Genomic DNA, 23,643 nt, shown 5'->3' with positions numbered 1-23,643 from the left:
TTTGATAATACTAAAATTCTATGAATAATATTGAAAAGTTATTTGAAAATAATTTGCTGCAAATCTGTTGGAAATTAATCAAATAATTTATTAAATAATAGGTTTTCTAGTTTAAGCAATAAATTTATTCATGCGAATACTTAAAACATTGAATCAAAATCAAAGAAGGAATTCATTGCTGGAATAACACTATGGCCGATTTTGTTACATTGTTTTAGCCATTAATCTTATAAAATGTTTCCAATGCCGGAATTCCTTGAAAGTTAAACCTTAATTTTCGTAGTAGTATTTTTAGTAATTTTATGACAAAATTTGTGTTAGTTTTTTCAATTATTATATTTTTTTTGTGAATTCTCATATGGGAAATCAATCGGACGGTTAAGCTGTCGATTGTCGCACGATTCACCGAAGTCAGAACAGCCGCGCTGATGCTGTGTAACGTAAACGAGGTTTTCTCAATATAGTTGTACATAACGTAACTACTGAAGCGATTTTTTTTGTTAATAACAAGAGTCATGTACATTCCAGAAGAATTTGCGTCATCTTAAATCGGTTTTTTTATTATTGTCATCAAAAATTCTGGGGGGGGGGGGTCCTGGATGATTCTGGAGGGGGCCAGCCCCCCCTGGCCCCCCTGTTCCTACGCCAATGGGCACGGGTCCTAACAAGGGATCAATAAGTAATGCAATATGCGTTAGAAAGTACAGTTATATTTGGATAGCCTCCGAACTTCCGCCAACAGAAATAATTTGTGAGCGCACAGCACTAGAGTACGATATGCTGAGTCTTACAATATATTTCCGTCTTTTTAATGACGTAGCACACGTATTTTTAGATTTTGTGTACAATGGAATCTTACGTCGACTATGTGAGCGTGGTCAGTTTAATATTTAAGGAATTTAAGGCTCTTTATTTGTCAATTACACGAACTATCTCTTCAATAAATTTCTTAGTTATGACAAACTGTCCAATTATTTTGCCAAGATAATAGAAACGTGCCCGTAATTCAAATTGGTTTTTACTAGTTTACAATGTAAAATCCAATACCGAAACCACTTCAAACCTTTCCCACTTGAAGCCTGAAGTACCTCTACTAAGTAAGTCAAATCGTATAAAGCCACTGTTTGCGGTTGTCCAATGCACAGTTCAACCCTATTCTTCAACCTACCTAACACAGCCAATCATGGCCTCCCTGTTCACAGTTCTAGCAGTTGCTAGCGTTCTGGCGATCACCAGTCAGGCACTTCCGAGCCGTCCACATCATTTGCGTTCGTGGTCTAACCCCTTCCTGCGTTCATCGGGTCGTATCGTCGGCGGTTACGAAGTGGACATTGCTGACGTTCCGTTCCAAATATCGTTACAGCATGGTTTTGGACATTTCTGCGGAGGATCCATCATCAGCCCCAAATGGGTGCTGACGGCTGCGCATTGCGCCGCTACTAGCGAAGATCCACAGATGAACATACGCGTAGGATCTACTCTGCATACCCAAGGTGGTCAGTTAGTAGCAGTCAAACGTGTCGTTCAACACCCGGAGTTCGACTTCGCGACTATTGATTACGATTTTGCGCTGTTGGAACTGGATGAGGAATTGCAACTGGATGACGGTTTCTACGCTGTCGAGTTGCCGGAACAGGACGAGTCGGTCGAGGATGGATCGTGCCTACAGGTTTCCGGATGGGGTAACACCCAGAGCGCTACGGAGTCCGGTGTGGAACTGAGAGCCGCCTATGTTCCCGCAGTCAACCAGGAAAAGTGCGTAGAGGCTTACAGTTCGTTTGGACTAGTGACCCCAAGGATGTTGTGCGCTGGTTTTGACAAGGGAGGCAAGGACGCTTGCCAGGGAGATTCCGGTGGCCCGTTGGTTGAGGGATCCAAGCTGGTCGGTGTGGTTTCCTGGGGTAAGGGTTGTGCCGAGGAAGGATATCCAGGAGTGTACTCTCGCGTGGCAGCCGTCCGCGAATGGATCAAGGAAACCAGTGGAGTGTAGGCTATGGTTGATGTGGTTTAAAACAGTGTTTTATAATAAAACAGATGAATACAAAATATATGACTCACCATTCAAAACATTATGACTGCCATTTATTACAAATGCAAATCCAAAAATCCTTTAAATATTTGCAGCACGTCCTTTAAAATGGAAGTCATTTTTGTTGCATTTTTTATCATACGACATGATGAGTCAAATATCGTCGATAGAAAATCGAAAATTTGTTCACAGATAGCTGAAAACCAGCTGCTGGAACATTTAGTTCCCACCAGATCTGGGAACGGTAATAGTAGTAGGCTTGAGTTTTTGCGAAAATCACGTGACTCTTCTAATACAGTAGTTCAAAAACGAGAATCTCATCAAGTAGCCTATGTTGGGTACATGAATTTTCTAAATCAGTAGTGTCATTGAAGGCTGTGAATGCGGGAAATAGAACATTTTTCTACAGTAGTTTTGGGTTGCCCTTAGCAACGGGTGTTTTGCTATTTTCAAGGCATTTTGCCTACAGCAGCGGGGTTTCACTGGCTCCGCTGACTGTGATTGGCTTTGCTTGGCTACTGTAGAGTGAATTTCAGATTTTTCCCAGCCCTGGTTCCCACTTATTTCCTATCACGGTAATCCACGTAGAATTAAAAAAAAATTAAAAAAAAATTAGAATTAATTTGAAACTAATGTTTTGTTGGCTCAGGGCAATGAAGACAAGGATTGATGAATACTGGTATTATTGCGAATACCGGTACATTTAAGGTACCGTGGAGGAAGTGTAGCAGTGGGGTAAGTGGATCATTTGACCATAATAAGCATAATATTAATATTTTCACGTACACACTGATACTACTGCAAAACTGATACTACACGTGCACTAACACAAGCAAACTTGTTGAAAGCAAAAACCAATTAATTTTATAGTTGTTTTCTGTCGATGAAAAATCCATTGCATCTCTGCCTAAAATCGAATACTATTAGTTTTTTCAACACATGGTGAACAATTCAGTTCTAATTGTATGAGTCACAATGAGAAAAATGTAATTTTGATAAATAAATATAGATATATTGGTCATGGTACACTTACCCGTACTTTTCAATGGGATAGGGTAAGTGGATCAAGTACTGTTATCAAATACTGGCAGACTACTTACGCGGATTTGAATGAGTTTTAATGTCATCAAGTGCTGTTTTCCTTTTACATTTTTCGTTCCTAGCTTGAATTTGTCAAATTGACCTGAGAAAGTTTTAATTAATCCACCTAAAAGTGTTGTACAGTCTTTCTGTTATAAAAAATGAGAATCAAAAACAAAATCAAACATTTTTCGTGGTTTATCTAAGCTGAAATGCAAAAGAGCAAAATATACAAATTCTCCAACTGAAATCATATTATCGTACGTTTGTTAACCATATAGATTGTTCTAGACAGATGATAAAAATATTTTCATAAATAGAATAAAAAATTTTCAGTATGTTTACATGTAATTAATATTTTTAAACTACGAGTGTCTTTTGAAAACATTGTTAGGAATAATCCTCAATACTTCTTTATAACTCAGATGTATAAAAGGGATGAATTTTCTCCAAAATATTCAAGTTACAATGTTTGTGTTTGTTCCAATAAGTGTAAACTAATGTACACATATTTTCCATAATATTTTGATAAAATAAAGATTTTTTTTAAATTTTAAAGCTATCAAAATATATAACATAGCACTTAACATATATGACAGTAATACTATTCTTACTATACATGATTACATCATATTTGTTTTGAGAATAGGGTTTTTTTTTATAGGTGATCCACTTACCCCACCATGGTGTGGCAAGTGGATCATTTGGCGCAAATTGTTAAGTACCTTATACTCAATACATAACAATCAGAAAAATCGAAACAAATAACGATTTGGAGTATATTAGTTCCTCATTTGTTATCCAGAGAAAAAAGTTAGAAAAACATTATTCACGTTAGCTGAAAATAACAATGAAGTTGACTATTGATTTTTCTGTATCCAACTATCCACTTACCCCACGGTACCTTATCTGAATTAAAAAAGTTTCAAAATACATACTTAATAAAAAAATACGGAATACGGTGACATTTCACCGTAATCTCAACAGCTGTAGGTTCCGTGAAAAATCACCGAACAATCTGTAAAATTTACAAACGAAATCATAAAGAAAAACGAGAAAACGGTTCGACCAGGAATCGAACTCTCGACCTACTGATCAAGAAGCACGCTTGCTACCATTATGGTGAACTCCTTTAAGTCCACTAATTCCAATACATACCAAGTGTATCAACACATATATACGAGTATAATACAGGTCTTGTAGAAGCATAGAGCATTCTTACATGGTTGCCAATATGTTGTCTATACGGAAGAATTAACGAGTATTAGTAAAAATTTCTTAGAAAAGAAAATATTATATCTTTGCACAATAGATCGTTCATTACTCACGTGAACAATAATAGAAAACATGAATAATGAACAAAATCTCTAATAAAAAGCCCAATAAATGTAGTGCACTCCACACTCCTTCAAACGAACAGTTGTATTTCAAGGGTTTTCGAACGCCTACACACTTACATTTTTAACTGAAGTTTCGGTATTACAAACGAGGTTTACCGAACACCCTTGAATAAATAAAAAAACCAAAACAATATTTGACAACTTTTACCGAAATCGTCGTTTTATTTACCGAAAAAACTGTAAATCGTTTTAGATTCGCCGTAGACTGTAAGTTTTTACCGTACTTCAGTTCATAGTACTCCAATACTTTACCGAACAAATGGTAACTTGATATTTGTTAGTCAGCCATATTTGTTTAGAACTGCTAATCATCACGATCATCTAAATTCTGTCTATAAACTACAACGGCAGGATGAGCGCCCGGCAATACTTTTCCGTAAGTATGACCTGAGAGTTTCCATTCAAAAGCGAATTTTTAACATGAATGTTTTCGTTGTAGTATACAACAGCCAAATTATGTTTCCGGATGGCATCGTCGCATAACAACTATAACCACCCACAACGGAATTGGTGGCGGTTTTGTTCATAAGTGATAAACAGCTGCAAAGAAGTCAGGATTGGCATAACTGAGTTGGTTTGTTCCTGTAGCGCTAGATTCGAAGCGCGAGTTCGAGTTGTTGGTGCTGTCACTAATGGTGTTCAATGTCCCGCCTTCATTAGAATGCAAACATGTCCATGATTATGATTTAAAAATTAAAACGCGAAATAAATCAATCAATTACATTCGATCTTCTTCTTCTTCTTTCTGGCGTTACGTCCCAACTGGGACAAAGCCTGCTTCTCACCTTAGTGTTCTTATGAGCAGTTCCACAGTTATTAACTGAGAGCTTTCTATGCCAATTGACCATTTTTGCATGTGTATATCGTGTGGCAGGTATGAAGATACTCTATGCCCTGGGAAGTCGAGAAAATTTCCAACCCGAAAAGATCCTCGACCGGTGGGATTCGAACTCACGACCCTCAGCTTGGTCTTGCTGAATAGCTGCGCGTTTACCGCTACGGATATCTGGGCCCCTTTCGATTCGATATCAATACGAAATTAATTGTTTTTATTTTTCCGATCATCCTATTCTATTCCGACTGCCTGTTGTTTCGAACAATGCGTTCGGTAATTCATTTAACAATTCGCTCGGTAATAATTCACGAGCATATTGTAAAATTTTTGACAGCTGCGTGTCGATTAAAATTACAGACTGTTCGGTAATTCCTAACTTTACCGGAAGCATTACCGAGCGCTCAGCGGTTTATATTTCGGTAAGAAAATTACCGGAGTCGGTGATATTTTCTAAGTGTGTACGCTTCAATATCTATATGATTATTCTCATTTGATAAAGCCAGTTTGCATAAAATAGCTGCTCTCGCAACCTAGTGTTTTTGTAAAAAGCGTTATTCTCACTTTGACTTCAAATATTTCGTAGAGAAAAACAAACAGCGCTGGCAGCACTGATAGCGAAAAAAGAATCACCGCGCACCAGAAAAATAGAAAAATACAAAAAAAATAAATTGTGTCTAGTAGCTGTGCGTGAAAGTGTAAACAACCGAGTGAAATCTTACCCTGAAAGTTAGAAATGACCACGGATTGGGAGATTGAGAGAGGAAACGATTTATTGAATAGCAGTAGGGGAATTAGGGGCATAATGGACAGGTTTAGCAAATTTTCGTTTTCAAACCATTAAATGGCAATGTTTTTAATTTACCCCCGGCTAGTTTTCAAGTTTGATGTTAGTACGACGTGCTAAATTCATTCATAGTGATAAAAATCATATCATATGTCAGAAAAACGAGATAGAAAATTGGGTCGAAAACAAGGCTGGTAAAAAGGTATCCGAAATGAACACTTGCTTGAAATTTAATTATTCCAATACATTCAATGACTGTCAATCGTTCCGATATGCAAAAGGGCTCTCCCTCAATCGTAATAGCTAAAAAGAACCTTTCTGGGTTCGTAACTTTGCTAAAAAATAGATTCTTCCACGGTCTTGCTTATACAGTAATGTTCCGATTTTGTCAGCCCCATGCTGCATTTAGGGTTGACAAAATCGGTATAGAGCTAAAATCTGGAAAAAAAATTCGACATATTACAAGTTTTATTTTAAGTTAAGGACTTAGTTTTATGATTTTGTTAATATAAACATTGTTTTTTTACTTCCATTTTTTATGTACCGTAATCCAAGGTAACATTGATCAGTTTCTTGGACAATTATTAAAAATTTCAAATTTCAAAATTTCGGTCTTTAAATGATTGTATAGACGTGGACTTTAGCAGTCAGGAAATCTGTAAATATTTTTGTATATAGTTTTTGTAAATAAGGTTGTATGGTCAAATAAATAATTACTATTATTACAGCAAACAATGCAAAGATTTTGATATTCCGAATGCCTGGAACCATTAAAAAACACTTGGTCCAGTCTGTCTGAACACCGACCAATTGAAGCAAAAAAAAAAAGCTTTTATACCGTCAAACATTACAAATGCAATACAGATTCCATGCAGTTAATGAGCTTTTGATGTAGTATGCATATTTTCAGATATTTAGAGGGTGTCCATTTCGACCCGTATGTTCATTATGCCCCTAATCCCCCTAATAGTTAAATAACTGTGTTCCGACATTGGGTTAGTTAATGGCAGGTAAGTTAAATAAATTAAGAAAAATCAAAATCTTTGGCATGTATGTTTGTATGTGTGAGGATGCCAAACAAACGGAAGCTCATGCCAGTCAGAGCGGCTGTCACACGATTTCACAGAAGTTCGATGAGAATGCTGTTACCGAATTTATTTTAAGTATGTAGTGATCAATTTTAACATTGTGAAATAACGGTTTTTTTTTAAATTTTCAGTCCAAATTGGATTAGAATAGGTTGTAAAACCATGTAAAATTTAAGAATGAAATTGTATTTGTAAATTTAAGAATGAAATTGTATTTGAAAGTATTCCTTCAGCGTAGGCAAACGAGAATTGAAACAACTTGCAAACGCTTCCCTAGGTCGAAGCCATTTAGTTTCTTGATAAGGTGGGAAAGGGAAGACAGCACGACTAGCATACAAGTTGTCCAATGTAACTGGGTAGTCACGACAGTACACGAAGACTTTCGGGAAATGACGTACTTCCGGGTGCGTTCGAGATACACTTTCCCTTATCTGAGGCTTCACAGACTCGATCATTTCGTCCGTGATCATCCAAAGAGTTGGAAGTGTCCGCGTTTGCTAGTTAGTTTTCCGTGTGCCAAGAGTATGTTACAAAGTGATGTTAAATATAGTTGAGTAATTTAATGTAGAATGTTTCGTTCTAATAGTAGACCAAAAGTGTGCGTGAAGAATTGTGTGTGCGAAGGTAGAAGCTAGAACCTATAATCAACGTGAGAATTTGTGCTCTAGATGTGCTCTTTGTGCCGGTGCTTATGTTCCGTGTCCTGCCAGATTGGCTTGTATTTCCCGCCCACAGTTCTTCGCACCCAAGCGCGACATTTCTTTCTCCAACGGACGAGGAATTCCTGGCTACCGCCAACCAGCCAGAAGCGGACGGATTCGTCACCATATCAGTCCAAGGAAGCCCAGGGAACCTTCACGTGGACGGAGTCCACTAGCTGGATCGTCAATCGACCGGTAAGGCAGTACTAACAGCCGAAAGACCGCTAATCTTGGGTAAGTCAACCACCATTTCCATTTTGATCACGCCGTGACGTGTAAAATATCCACGACAGCCATCACCAAGCCGGTGAGAGCATCGACCTGTCGATCACGGACGAAATGATCGAGTCTGTGAAGCCTCAGATAAGGGAAAGTGTATCTCGAACGCACCCGGAAGTACGTCATTTCCCGAAAGTCTTCGTGTACTGTCGTGACTACCCAGTTACATTGGACAACTCGCATGCTAGTCGTGCTGCCTTCTCTTTCCCACCTTTTCAAGAAAATAAATGGCTTCGACCTAGGGAAGCGTTTGCAAGTTGTTTCAATGCTCGTTTGCCTACGTTGAGGAAATACTTTCAAACTCAATTTCATTCTTAAAATTTACATGGTTTTACAACCTATTCTAACAACCTTATTTACACAAACTATATACAAAAATATTTACAGATTTCCTGACTGCTACAGTTCAATATTCAACAAGTTCATAATTGACTTTATGCACTCAATGTTGCCAGTATAGACGTGTTCACTCTGATTTAAATTTTAGGCTGAAATCGGGTAAAAAGGATGCTAAAATCGGGGGTAGACAAAATCGGGTCATTACTGTATGCCAATTTGAAACTGAGAAAAACTTTAAGTCAAATCTTGAAGGACAATTGGTCGGTGTTCAGACAGACCGAACTAGATGATATTTTGACGTTCTAAAGATTTGCTAAGGGCTTTATTAATTCTGATGTTTACGATGCTCATTTGATACAGATGTATGGTTAAATAGATAATTACTATTATTACAGCAAACAATGCAAAGATTTTGATAGTCCGAATGCCTCGGGTACGTTTTCCTGGAACCATTAAAAAACACTTGGTCCAGTCTGTCTGAACACCGACCAATTGAAGCAAAAAATAAACTTTTATACCGTCAAACATTACAAATGCAATACAGATTTCATGCAGTTAATGAGCTTTTAATGTAGTATGCATATTCTCAGATATTGAGAGGGTATCCATTTCGCCCCGTATGTTCGTTATGCCCCTAATCACCACAAATAAATGTGTTCCGACATTGGATTAGTGATTTGGCAATAATTAATGGCAGGTGAGTTAAACAAATTAAGAAAAATCAAAAACTTCGGCATGTGTATTTGTATGTGTGAGGAGGCCAAACAAACGGAAGCTCATGTCAGTCAGAGCGGCGATGAGAATGCTGTTACCGAATTTATATTAAGTCTGTAGTGATCAATTTTAACACTGTGAAATAACGGTTTTTTTTTTAATTTTCAGTCAAAATTGGATTGTCGAGCTTCAGCTTAACAATATTTAACAACAACAACCTTTGTACAATTTCCACTACCAAATAGTCTACCGCGATCACAGCTCTAATCCACAATCCAGATGCCCTTATCAGTTCACGGGAGTGCGCATCAGAATTGGTGCTTGAGTTTACATCATTTCGGCGAGGTTGCACCACATTTGAGGGGGTGCCATATCACAACGGGGGAACCAGAAGTCGGAAAAACTCTACAGGTGTTTTTTTTTCCCCTGGAGTGTTTTCCCCCAGCCTCCCCGTGGCAACAAACGGCACTACCCCTTGCACAGTGGTACCTCGAGCCGAACATCAAATACCTGTTCATACGTTTCATCATGTGCGCACTCGAAAAGAAAACTCATCGATACACAGAGGTTCAGTTTCGTAAAAATCTTTTCAAGACATGATTTCAGATGCGAAACAACGTCAAACAATAGGTGCACAAGTGAAAAAAAAAACTTAATTTTTACTTTGAAACTCAACTCTTTCATCTTCACAAAAACTCGTGCATATATAGTTGTTAGCATAAGTAAATAGAATATTATAATATTAATAAAGATATAAAATTATAATTTTTAGAAAGTGTGCGAAACACACAATTTATTTATAAAGTATTGTACGACAAAAACCAAAATATGCCTAAAATAGGAGCTGCATTTCTTAAACATGTTCCACAAAACTTATCATGATAAAAACCAGTAAATTATAATGAATGCAAAATTTTTGCCATGATTTCTCTGGAATCTGAACCTCTGTGTGCAGGAATCATCAAGTGGATATGGAGCTGTGTGGTTTTGATGGAGCAGTGCAAGCTTTGTGATGTTGTTGGTGACATCAGGTTGCATACCTGTCAGGCGGATGGTTGGAATGTCGAATAACACCCCGGCGATAACCGTGTATACACAGCAGGGTCGAATCGTTCGATTTTTCAGATGAACACGTTTTCTGATTGATTCTTCGAGTGTGTCGAGGGAATCGGAAACGTGACATCGATTGTGAACAAAATCAATGGAGTGGCGCAGGTAATGCTGCGTAGTGATTAGCGATGGGCGATTTTGAATCGATGTTCCGAAAATCGATGTTTTCATTCCGATTAATCGATTTTTTTAATCGATGTTTGGGGCATCTGAAATCGAGTGAATCGATTCTCTTTATTCGATTTTTTGATTCGATTCATTTTGTTGAAAATTATGAATATTTTTTAATGGCATGATGAAAAATAAATCAAATTTTTAATAAACCTTTTGCAAAAGTAAATCTGTTCTATTGAGTTTCAGAACTGATTTAATTGAGGTATATTAAAATTGAATGTAATTACATTTGGTCTCATTTCAAACTATATTTTAAATTTGAATTCGATTCGAATCGATTCAAAAACATCGATTCAAGAGATTCGATTAAATCGGTGAATCGATTCAGCAGTTCAAATGTGAATCGATTCAGTAACATCGATGTTATAGACAATTTTGCCCAACGCTAGTAGTGATACGACAATGTTTTACTGGGTTGTCACTTGTCAGGATATTTGTTGCAAGCGAAGCTTTTTACTACATTATTTCCCAATGGGATACATCATCAGCATATTTTTATAAGCTCTATTAGCCAAAACTGAAATAATTTTGATTTTCCAACTACGAAAAATAACACAAAACTTAACGATAACCTGTCTATTGTTAGAGTTGAGTGAGTATTGTCGGTTCGGTAAGAAGTTAGATACGGTTGGATTTTTCTCAGGATCTATACAAGATACCTTAGTTCGGAAATGATGCATTCGATTCGCATAGATTTTGAGAAAACCCCATTTTCGGCGAATTGCATTTTGTAATAATTGACCGAACCTACAATTAATTGACGCTTATATTGAGCTGTTCGGTAATCCAATCCGCATGGTTATTAAACTAATTAACTCATTACGCGTGGTAAAGATGGACAAATTATGGGTGAAATTATGAAAAAAAAAATCCACGTGCTCGGCTGGGATTTGAACCCAGGACTCTTGTATGCTAGACGAGCACTTTACCAACTAAGCTACCGAGCCACTTGGTGACCTAATAACTGAGTTGGTTACAAATTCCGGCGTCTCTGCAAGAATTCATGTAGGAACCCTTATAGCACTTTCTAGATATGACTAGAGAATTGTTGTGTATGTTATTAAATGATTTCTCACACAAATTTGTTGACAAATTCTAGGAAGATTTTTTGAAGAAATTTCTTTGAAAATTGTGGGAAGAATTTGAAAAAAAAATTGGAGATGGTGTCGTAGAAAAAATGTTGGAAAATATTATTTTCAAGGAAATTTTACTGCAAAATTTCTCGAAAGATGTTTTCTCCGTAGCGTAACCAGGATTTGTATTCCTCTACGAACGAAGAGACCCTTCAAGCGCCAGAAATTTTCGAACGAGGTGTGTTCAGGACGATATTTGGCGAAGTATGCAAAAAGGGCGATAGAGGAGAAGAGATTGGGTGACGAAACGTCGGATTCCAAAACTTTGAATGTCAAAACGCCGAAAGGACAGAACGTTGAAAATAGAGAGTCGGAAGAAAACGAAAATTTATTGGAAGAATATTCTCTTTTGGAAGAATGAATAATTCACTATGTGTCAAACGCACATTTCAACAAACAAAAAAAAATCCTAATCACTGTTGAAATTTTACTGCTTTTTATGTTTTGTTTTTCGACATTTTGTCCCTAAGCCAAAAGGCACTATCGCAAATATAGGGAAACCCATAATTATCGGATCACTTACCTTATCCAACCATGTTTTTTTTTCTATACATTTTATTGGAGGTGGTCAGCAGCTCTTGTAGAAACACTTTTATTTTTTGCATCGAAATATTTAATAAAATATTAGACAATCCATCGGAAATCTCTACAACAGAAAATTTCAATAATATAGCAGTGAGCCACATAGGATACCAAGTGAGGAATTCAAAATCTATGTGTTCGAACGTATTACATGTTGTTTCTCTCTGAAATTTTACAAAGAGCTTCTAAGGCTAACTCTCTTTTTTCTATTAGGTATTCCAGGAATAATTAAAAATTTCTACACTAATTTCCATCAAAAACTTGTTTATTCCTCTAAAATTTTATTTATAACTAGTGGTCCCGGCAAACTTCGTCTTGCCATCAAGTAGGCTGTTGAAAAACGCTTTTGATCGTCCCATATGAAATAAAAGTTTCGTTCGCGCTCGTTTTTTCAACTTTCCCGTTGAATATCCTGGGATTTTTATACACACAAACACGTCGGAACCCTTGACGAACAAAACTCAGAAAGAATCATTCAAATCCGTTGACACGTTCGTAAGCCATTTCGTGACATACAAACACAATTCCATTTTTATTTATATAGATTTCTGAAAAAAGAATGCAGTTTTATAACATTAGAAATTTACATTAAGAATTTCGACCAGATATTTTATCTGCAGCTCAAACAAAAATCTCTAGAAGTTTCTCCAGTAATTCATTGCATTCCCTATAGCAGAATTGCCATAAATATCTGAATGGAATGTTGGCAGAATCGAAGACTATGACCGTTATTCAGGAGATTTGTCAAATCTTCTGTAGAAAATTTAAATTTCAAACGTACAGATTGAAATCTTTCAAATATAGTATTCTTGGTTACTGTAGCTTACAAAGATTCTCACAGCGCAGAACTCAGTCTCTCTTAGGTTTCTAAGAACACTTCAACAATTATAAGCTGACTGCTTAGTATGCAGCCATTTTCGAAGCTAAACAAGCTTCAAGCCCAAAACGATATAACTCCAAAGTTCATCAGTTAAATATGATTCGGCTTCATAGCCGTAACATTTCCACAAGAATATGGAAGCCACATAAACTGGTCACCAAAGATTCTAACCTGCTAGAAAAGAGAAACTTTCGATCCTCACCCATTATTTTTACCAACACTTTTGTTTGATTTTCACTCGGAAAATTATACCCATACTTCAACACGTTGCAGCAATGCTTTTCCTTTCGAAGCGAACTTGACACATACACCCATTAGTGATGACCTACAGAGACGATGACGCCTTTCGTCTCTAGAGCACTTGGTTTCCCATCACCACCCACCACACCCAGCCGCAAATGTAGGCTTAACCCCATTGGGTACCGAATAACACGCACCATACCATTAATGGTATTATACTAAAATGAGGTCTTGTTCAGTATTTTATGTGTTGGCAACACTTCAATTCAGTATTATTATAGTATTAAAAACAATGGTTTAAAACTATCAATAATATCTAAGTAAGATGTTGGCAACCTATTGAGAGCTTTTTTAGATATTGAACAATCAAACAACAAAAATCAGTAGCTTTCATATAAACATCGATCACGTATTATTAAGGTATTGCAATACCAGATTCAAATATATGTTTGGTTTTCAAAATATAGCATGAGATATTATGTTTGGTATTTAACATCTTATGCAGGCTCTTTAATACCTTATTCAGGATGTAAGTGTTGGAAATTATCTGGTATAGAATACCCTAATTTAGTATTCTACATCAATTTTCTTCTGCTCAGGCACAGATGCAGCTCCATCTTCCCTAAGTCAATCTTAGAAAAAGGTGTTTCGTCGAAGACGGAAACCAAAACTTAAGGTGAAACAGTTTGGAATCAACTTTGAAGCTAGTACCCAAGTAACATTTTTAGTTTTTTCATTTACTACAAGCTGTTGTTACCACCATATCGTTAAAACTCATTTTAGAACTTATTAGTCTTAATAACCTTAATAAACCTTTGATAAAACTCCGTTAAGCCCGAAAAGGCCCACACTACAGGAGGTTGTTAAGACTATACCTTAAAACTGTTTCTAAACTGATTAGTTTTGTATCGTATGAATACATCTACCCTTGTAGTATGCTATAAAACATTCATAAGAGCTATTGTATAGACTTATTGAGCTCAACTAGCGGTATTAAATCTTTTAAGATATCCTAATACACGGAATAGAACCAATGTTAAGAGCTTATGATCGAACAAACATCAACCGATAAGTTGTTTATAAACCATAACCTTTTTTGATATTGAAACCGTCATGATGTCTGCCGACTCATAATAATCAATTAAAATAATCATTTTTTGCATGGCAGAAAATTTCCATACGATCGCGTGAAATTCCTGCCAATAAAAATTTACTGGTGGAATGAAATAAAATTTTTCGATTTACAGCAACGCGCCACAGTTACGACATCATTATTGGCTATCTAATATTTTAATCCATGCAATTTTCAGAATGATTTCATGCTCATCTCAATCGTAAATTGAAATTTCCCACGCATATTGCAATTATCAATCCGAAACGGCGACAATAAAAATGGATTCCATCCAGTTAAATCTTGCTGGTCTTGTCTGGGATAGTTTAAGATCAATTGGTGATTATTCTGAACAATATAATCATTCATAAACGCTTTTGATCTTAAGAACCCGTGCGCAAAACCCTCACTGGCTAAAATATTCCTAAATCAGAATATTTGTTCTGCACTAAGACAAATATGTTTTTTAAGAGCCTTGACTTAAACTCAATGCACTCAGGAAAGCTAGTGCTGTCAAAAAGGTAAACAAATCGGAAGATTCAGTTTTATGATGCAGTTCATTTTATTAAATTTGTGCCGTTATGCATCTGGATTGTTAGGATGCAGCCCGCCGTGCTTGATCGGCTGTACTGATGCAGAAAACGGTAAGTGATAAGTGCCTGAAAAATGATAGCTTTTTTCGTGTAGCTCAGCTGTTGTGTGCAGCATAGTTGTCCCATTGAACGGGAAGTTCAGGCAAGCATGGGAAAAATATGCTTTATACGGTAGTCTGTTAATTTTTCGAGGGGAATATTTGTCATTTCTATGTTTGCGTTTTGATTAATCCTTATTTCACTACATGATTATCATTATCAACATAATGATATTGATAACCACACGCAGACTGCATTCCAATAACATTCATCAGACAGTTGAGTTTTAAGAAGGCTTTAACATGACTTAGTGTAGTCTTAGAAGTTTTACCCATGCCTTGACAAGACAAGCAAGATGAGGTTTTATGTTTAGGTTTTAATAGACACTACACAGCTCCTTCAAAATACCACTTATTATCAACAAATGTGGCCAGCAAATAAGTTTTAACGGTAGCTCTTGTAGATATCTACAAAGCATTTTAAAGTGGGTTTTACCGAAAAGAACGTTTGGCACTTTACAATGCTTTATTAAATCTGTTAGGAATGAATACATCTTTAATAAAACCTCCATAAATAACATCTAAGATCAAAAAGCACTGAAATTGTTACTTGGGTACTAAAACTTGAAAGGCACAAATCTCGCGAGGAAAGCATCCAACAACAGTGCACTTCTTATTTTGGATTTGTGCACTGGCAGATAGCTTAAAATAAGAAGATCAGAAAAGTTTGCCAACTATTTCTCCAGTTTAGTGCCTTTGAAAACGTGAGTAGGGGCACAAGGCGGCCATTGTGCCGGCCATCTTTGGATTCCGAGATGTTTCACCTTAAAGTGAACAAACGATTCCTGCAGTCAATACTGCACTGAAGTCAGTGGAAAAGAGACGGGCAGAGAAAATATTACGTCGCAACTTGATGGTCGATGTCGTACTTGAGTCAGGACTGGGATTTATGACGTACAAGGCACAGAAAATGTGATTGTATGCGACTGCTGCTGTTGCATATTATGTCAGTATAGTGGAACGTGTGGTTTTCCTTCCAATCCATCGATGCGGCCGGGTGGTCTCTACTGTTCGAAAATTGAAATCACTGTTTGTCTTTCGATTGGCTTCCAGCCGCGCACAATGGGATCATTTCAGGAAAAAAGATCAATAGTGGTGTAAAATACCAAGGGCATCGTTGTCATCAGAGAATATTTTCAGAAGGTACTTCTACATCATTGTACCAAATTACTTGGAGTGTAAACTAACAGTTTCTACAGAAAAAAATGTAAAAGGTTAGTGAGTTCAGTTGTAAAATATCAAGATTAAAGCAACTTTGTGGAAGATACCAATATTCTCTTACCTTACCTCTTACCTCTTAGTTTTGAAGGAGAAATTCCAGTTGTTTGGTAACATTACCTCAAAATCAGTTTTTTGATAAACTTTTCGCAAAATATCAAAGAGTATTCTTATAGAATCCAGAAAAAAACATTTTAAAGTGATGATGTGATCGAGCTTCAATAATGGATAAGGAAATCTTGGAAAATGATTCATCCGGAATATTTTGTATCTTCTTCTTTCTGGCGTTACGTCCCAACTGGAACAAAGCCTGCTGCTCAGATTAGTGTTCTTATGAGCACTTCCACAGTTATTAACTGAGAGTTTTCTTTGCCGATTGACCATTTTTGCATGTGTATATCGTGTGGCAGGTACGAAGATACTCTATGCCCTGGGAATCGAGAAAATTTCCTTTACGAAAAGGAAAAGATCATCGTCCAGCGGGATTCGTACCCACGACCATCAGCATGGTCATGCTGAATAGCTACGCGAATATTTTGTATCTAACATTCTTCGATGCGTGTGTGATGCGAGCTTGAACTTGTGAGCTTGTTCGCCCGCCCGTTGGTGCTTCTCGAGTATTGTCAGATCTGCTGCACTTACACAAGGAATCAACCCGAATACTGCTTGGGATTGTTTGACCTTCAGTATTATAAATGTGGGTGATCTTCTATTTTCAGACAACAATGACGCTTGCAACGTCAGAATGCAGACCAATGAGGAGAAGGGAGAAGAATTAATGTTGCATTTAAAACTGTTCCATACTAGACCGGATTTACCCCTGCATCTACGCCTGTTCAGGATAGGGATAAGGTAATTTTAGCACAGAGAGGCTTGCTGTTTGGTTAGCAAACTGCCTTAAAATCAGGCGTAAGGATACACACTTAAATTATTTTACGGATTCCTGTGAAATCTCAACAGCTGAACAGTTCGGTAAAATAAATTAACGGAGTACGGTAAATTTTTACAGTATACAGTAAAAAATCACCGGAATCCGTTAAATTCCGACGAAGTTGCGGTGTTTTATTTTACCGAACTGTTCAGCTGTTGAGATTACTGGCCTGGGGCTGGGATTGAACCCATGACCTTCTGCTTATGAAACAGTAGCGGTAGCCATCGGACCACCAATCCCGGTACAATGATATAGAAAAACCTTCTTAATATATTCTTTAACGACACCGATGACAATATGCTGAGACCCACTGGACATTTTGATCGCCTTTTTTCTGAAATGGTCCCATTGTGCAGCGATAAGATGATCAGTGAGCTTACCCCAACAATAGGTATGCAGACGGCGGCGGCGGCGGCGGCTAAAAGAATGAGAAAACAGAACATTCCGCAGAAATTGACGTCATCGTTCGTCTGTTCCTGGGATTGGTCGGTGTGCTTGCTCGGTTTCGTTTCCAGCTGACTTCAGCTGGAATATTCGATTTCTTCCTCGATACTCGAGATCACATCCTCTGTGAAGCACCTTGTGTGCTCAAGATGAAACAAACGTTTGGCGTAGCTTGAATTGAATTGCGTGGCGTTAGATGAGTGTCGTGGGAATAGTTGGGCCGATGAGAACAGGTGTTGTCGTTAATGCATATTGCAGTTTATCAAAATAGTTAATCGGATGCCTATCTACTGGAACAGAAAAGCTTTGGAAAGCTGTTTGAAGGAACCATCATAGTGACAAAAGTTGTTCTTAGTTTGTTTTTATGAGTCGATACCGATCCAAGAGACATCGACTCATGGTGGTTTTATGGATGTTAGTTTGATGAAATGATCACACAACAGTTTTGGTTGAGTTCCAATTAAATGATACTGGCACTTTCAGTCAATCTTTTGAGGAATTTGTTTTTGTCTGTTTTGTAAAGAAAATTATTTAGAAAGAAACGCCTTCATTTCAGCTATTTCTGTTTAGGGGGTTGCTGTGGGTTGTTGACTCGATTTCCCAGGATACCCACAGATACTCTATGCGAGTATCTCCATCCTTGCCCAACGAAATACGATATGGACTCTAAACACACTACGCTAAGAAAATCAGTCCCAATTGGGACGTAAGTCAAAAAATTTGGGGTGGGTAATGTCTATTACATTACCGCGGGGTTGACGTAGAACTACGATGATTAATAATTTGATTTGTCATGTGTATGAATTTGTAAGTGTACTAGTTTTGTGTTGTTATTGATCGGATGAAGTTTTCAGAAGTTAACTCTTTTTGGACTCATTTTGGTAGTTCTGAAAAGAACCATTTGTCGTTCTGTGGTTCCGAAAACCAGTGTTTGGTGTTCCAGGAATAATGGCAGATGATTGAATTTGTTTGTTTGGTCGTTGCTTCCTTGTGTTGCTTGGTTGGGTGATCGGTTTCTGGCTCCAGCTGTAGTTCGCCAAACTCCTCCAGTAGATTAGATGTTTGATAGCTCGGGTGCTTCGATCGTTAGAATCGATAGAATCGGTCCAGTGCTTTGGTTTGTAGCAATATCCATTGCATGAGCATTTAGGCTCTGTTCATTGATACTCATCAATATGCAGGTTTGGCCGCTATGATCCAGTATTTCACGCAGTTCGTCTCAAAGCGTCACTAATCGATGATTGCCTAAGCGCTGCAGCTCATTCCTCAAGGCAACCCTCTTGGGAGAATTGCTGCCTTTGGCATGATGGAACTTAAAAATATTGGAAGAGTTTGTCAAAAATAGTCCTTGCAGTGAAGTAACCCGCGACAAACAAACATATACCAATTGCTGATCCTGGCTTTTGTCATAGTCGTACACGACCTCGGGGAAAGTTCCACCTTGCGACTTATGAACAGTAAAAGCACAGGCACTAACCATCGGGAACTGAATGCGTTTGCAGTTGATTATGCCGCACAGTTTAAAGTAAAATAAAAATTCTCTATAGAGGAGTGAAATTTGAATTTCAAAACCAAGAGCCTTACGTTGGCATGAAATATTTTGAACTCTTATAACTGTTTGCTGGTTTAGCGAAATTCCTTGAATGGCACCGCAATTGAAAGACAAGACATCAAAGGGTCATGTCGTCTACTTACTGCATCCCACATACCTGTCCAAATTGTTTAATAACTGTTTTAAAATAGAACGTTGATTTCAAGCAAATTTATAAATAGGGGTGCTAGAGAAAATTTGACGTCATTTGCTTTCCGTTCTCCGCTTGGATCGCATCTCAGCAGGCGACAGATCGGCTTGCTCTGACCGGGCGTGCTTCTCAGGCACAGACATCAATAGCGAAGGACCTCCCCGTTGGTCTTGCTTTGCTCAAATCGAACTGTCGAGCGAGCGAGAGAAGATGCCGTCCGAAGCCAAAGTCATCACCGCTGCCGCCGCCAAGAAGAAGAAGAAGAAGAGCAAGCAGTCCACAGGAAAATTTGCGGTCGAACTGTGAACACGGTCGGGCAAGTCATTCTCGCTTTGTGGTTCACCGCTTGTTTGCGTTCACCCAGCCATCGTCATCGCCGCCATCATCAGATTTCGACTTAAGCCCGGTGATCCACTACCTGTTACTGTTGTGCGCCATCCACGCCACGAAACTTTCGGTTCGTCGTATAAGCAAATAACTTGCTCAAATTTATACACTTGAGTTGAGGATTCCCCGTTTGACCATGGCAATCAACTGATAACATCCCGCAGTGTTATTTATCTGTAAGAGCATCAAAGCTAACAAAGCCATCGGCCCTTTTCAGGGCCCTCAAATTAGTGGAAAAGAGTTAAAAGAGAAATATTTCCGACTTTATATAAAACTTCTTATATTACTAAATCAATTTCACAGCTACATACAAAATTTAGTTGGTATGAATAATTTATGACTCAACCATTTGAGATTGTACTCGCGGACGCTGCTGCAGTGCCGTCGGGGTGAGTGCTCAACATTCCACAACAATTGCTTTAGAGTGGCATTTCCAACAGCGTCTTTGATGTTCCATATTTTATGGGAACACTTTGATTAGCAAAATTATCACATGTAACCAAATTGCGACATATTAAGAATGCTTTTGAAAAGACATTCTCATTGAACAATTGTAATAATTTTGGCACCCATGGATCAGAAATTTACCGTCATAATAAAGAAAACGATTGATTATCAATAGCTCGTATTGAATATTTAGTTAATATCAACCCTTCCAGCAATTCATGTTCGACCAATTTCTCACGCAGTAGCATTCTCCGCAATTTTCAAGTAATTCCAAGCCCAACACATTATTGGCACATACCCATTTCCCAGATTGGTCGATCAGAAAGCGAAGAGCACAAAAGGGAGGAGCATCATCTGCTATTCTGAGGTTATAAAACATGCTTCCTTCGTCGGATCCAGTTTCATTCCAATTCCGCTTTCGAGCTGGTAAGAGCTCCTCCGAACTTGCTCAACGAGAAGAACCTCGATGCTAGAAATCTGCTGGGAGCAGAACACTGAGGCAAAAATCTCGCATGATTTTCATAAGATCACACTAATGAACGCGTTTTTTATTATTTTTTGACGTTGGATAACGTCTTACGGCAACATACTGGGGTACAATTTCGAAAAACGAAAAATCGCTCGCGTCACGAAAAGTGGTTAGATTTTGACTGTTAATAACTTACTAATGCCCGGATAGATTTTCTAGATTCTTGCACCAATCGATTGGAAATCTTTCTACGAATCTACTCCAACAATGAAAACTATTGATTCTCATGGCTAAACTATTGAAAAATTGAGAAATATCGAAGCATGTCTTATTTTTCGAAGAAAAGCACATTTTTCCTGTGTATTCCTGACACAGACATCATTTAGAGATATCTTAGCCACTTTCGTCATTCGAAGGGAAACGCCCCTTTCGGTCTTCTTCTTACTTCTCTTTATTATCTCGTGTTCAGTCAAAGCCAATCAAATTCCACTTCACGCGCACGCGCACGACCGCATTTTAATTCAATCGTCTTCGGTAATCTTTTGGAGTGTTTCTGTCTAAGAATGGAATGAAAACCCAGTTCGATGGATTGTGACTACCACCAACCGTCCTTATCAGGACGACAATTTAATTTTGAAGGAGAGTTATGAGAATTTTACAATTTCGAAAAACGAAAAATCGCTCGCGTCACGAAAAGTGGTTAGATTTTGACTGTTAATAACTTACTAACGCCCGGATAGATTTTCAAGATTCTTGCACCAATCGATTGGAAATCTTTCTACGAATCTACTCCAATAATGAAAATTATTGATTCTCATGACTAAACTATTGAAAAATTGAGAAATATCGAAGCATGTCTTATTTTTCATAGAAAAGCACATTTTTCTTGTGTATTCCTGACACAGACATCATTGCGCGATATCTTAGCCTCTTTCGTCATTCAAAGGGAAACGCCCCTTTCGGTCTTCTTCTTACTTCTCTCCATTATTTCGTGTTCAGTCGAAGCCAATCAAATTCCACTTCACGCGCACGACCGCATTTTAATTAAATCGTCTTCGGTAATCTTTTGGTGTGTTTCTGTCTAACAATGGAATGAAAACCCAGTTCGATCGATTGTGACTACCACCAACCGTCCTTTTCAGGACGACAATTTCATTTTGAAAGAGAGTTATGAGAATTTTACACCGTTAAGAGCGACATTACTGGTGAATGGATGTGATGAATTCATATTTCGGTCAGTCATTTGCATGCAATCTTTCATTAGCGTCAACATTAGTGCTTTTCGAGAATCACAGGGCCAAGAAATCAATTTCCCATCGTGCTCTTGCAGGGCAATCTTCGACATTGTGTGCATGAGAGATAAATTGGGGACGGCACTAGAATGAGGATTCCGGTTTGCCTCGCATTTAGCGATGATTGAATAATGTCGTTGTCGTCGTCGTCGCTAACCACATGCATGACAAAGCGATCAGTATAAACTTGTCGATTTGAAAGCTAAAACTTATCAGCAACAGCTTCATTGATGATTTGATTTGGTAAGAAATTGTCGATCGAAACCAAATAATCGCACAGAGAAGACTGCAAAAATGCTACCGCCGCCCGACGGGAACCTAAGTAAAACTTTGTTTGCCATTTCACTGGAAAACTAATCATCCGAAATTTCAATTGGCAATTAAATAAATAAATTAATTAATAATAATAGGTGAAATATCTCTAGCCGTAACTCTTTTACGTGGAATGCATTGTTGTGGCTCTGAAAAGGGCCGTTTTGCTTGTGTCCCAATTCAATTTAAACTCGTTCGTCACGGATACGACGAGCGAGCTAGAAGGCTTTCGGGATGATGGTCACACGCTTGGAGTGGATCGCGCACATGTTGGTAGCCTCAAAGATAGGCCTAGCTCGCTTCCTGCAGGGCCATGACGGCCAAGCTCTGTAATCGCAGATCGGTCTTGAAGTCCTGAGCGATTTCACGGACCAGGCGCTGGAAAAACAATTTGTGGATCAGCAGCTCCGTCGAATTCTGGTAGCAACGGATCTCACGCAGAGAGACCGTTCCTGGCTGATAGCGATACGGCTTCTTGACTCCTCCGGTGGCTGAGACGCTCTAGCGAGCGACTTTCGTGGGGCCGCTTCCACCAGTGGACTTACGGGCAGTCTGCTTGGTAGAGCCATCGTCGTAGTGTTCTCTGGGCGGATTGAAACAAATGAATGATTGAATGTGCGCGGCTGCCGGTCCCTTTTATGACCTTCTCTTGCGAGCGAGCGAGACGGACAGTGAACAGCGAGCGAGCAAGAAGAATTCATCCATAGCGTACCGCATAAAAGGAGCCGAGCCGGCGGCCAAGCATCAGTTTTATTACAATCGTTGCCGAAGATAGACCGGACTCGGAAAAGGAAGCGCCAAGCGTCATCGCAAGGTTTTGCGTGACAACATCAATTGCATCATCACAAAACCACCGCCGTCTGGCTCGCCGTGGTGACGTCAAGCGTACCTTCGGTCTCATCTACGAGAAAACCCGCGGTATGCTGAAGTCATCCAGAATTCTGTCGGCTACGCTCTGAAGTGGTAGGGCCGTACGCTGTACAGATTTTGAGGTTAAATCACCTCCATCACCGAAACCAGAATTCAAAACTAGCACTGAATCCATCAAACCTGAGCATGGAATGGCGATCGACGATATCCAAACCCAACCGTCCTTTTCAGGACGACAATTCAATTTTGAAAGAGTTTTGAAAATATTCCTACCATGAAGCGCAACAGTATTGGCAATTCTCACAGCAACAGAACTGTCGGTGAACTAAATAATAGTTACTCGATTCTCACAGTTCAATCG

The 23,643-nt window shown here is 38.4% G+C and overlaps 2 protein-coding genes across 11 annotated transcripts in view; one reads left to right on the top strand and one right to left on the bottom strand.

The window, feature by feature from the left end:
• LOC5575687 (beta-arrestin-1) overlaps positions 1-23,643 on the bottom strand; it is a 281,251-nt gene that overhangs the window by 178,333 nt on the left and 79,275 nt on the right. The gene's annotated exons all lie outside the window — the stretch shown is intronic.
• LOC5578506 (trypsin 5G1-like) lies at positions 1,132-2,072 on the top strand. Its single transcript, XM_021852277.1, has one exon. It carries the CDS (start codon positions 1,184-1,186, stop codon positions 1,988-1,990), a length of 807 nt encoding a protein of 268 aa, XP_021707969.1. The 5' UTR covers positions 1,132-1,183; the 3' UTR covers positions 1,991-2,072.

Source organism: Aedes aegypti, chromosome 3, assembly GCF_002204515.2.
Source record: "Aedes aegypti strain LVP_AGWG chromosome 3, AaegL5.0 Primary Assembly, whole genome shotgun sequence".
NCBI lineage: Eukaryota > Metazoa > Arthropoda > Insecta > Diptera > Culicidae > Aedes > Aedes aegypti.
This window is presented reverse-complemented; position numbering and strand designations above follow the sequence as displayed.

Excerpts from the sequence above, each read along its gene's own strand:
- LOC5578506 (XM_021852277.1), top strand. The coding sequence starts at position 1,184 with ATGGCCTCCCTGTTCACAGTTCTAGCAGTTGCTAGCGTTCTGGCGATC.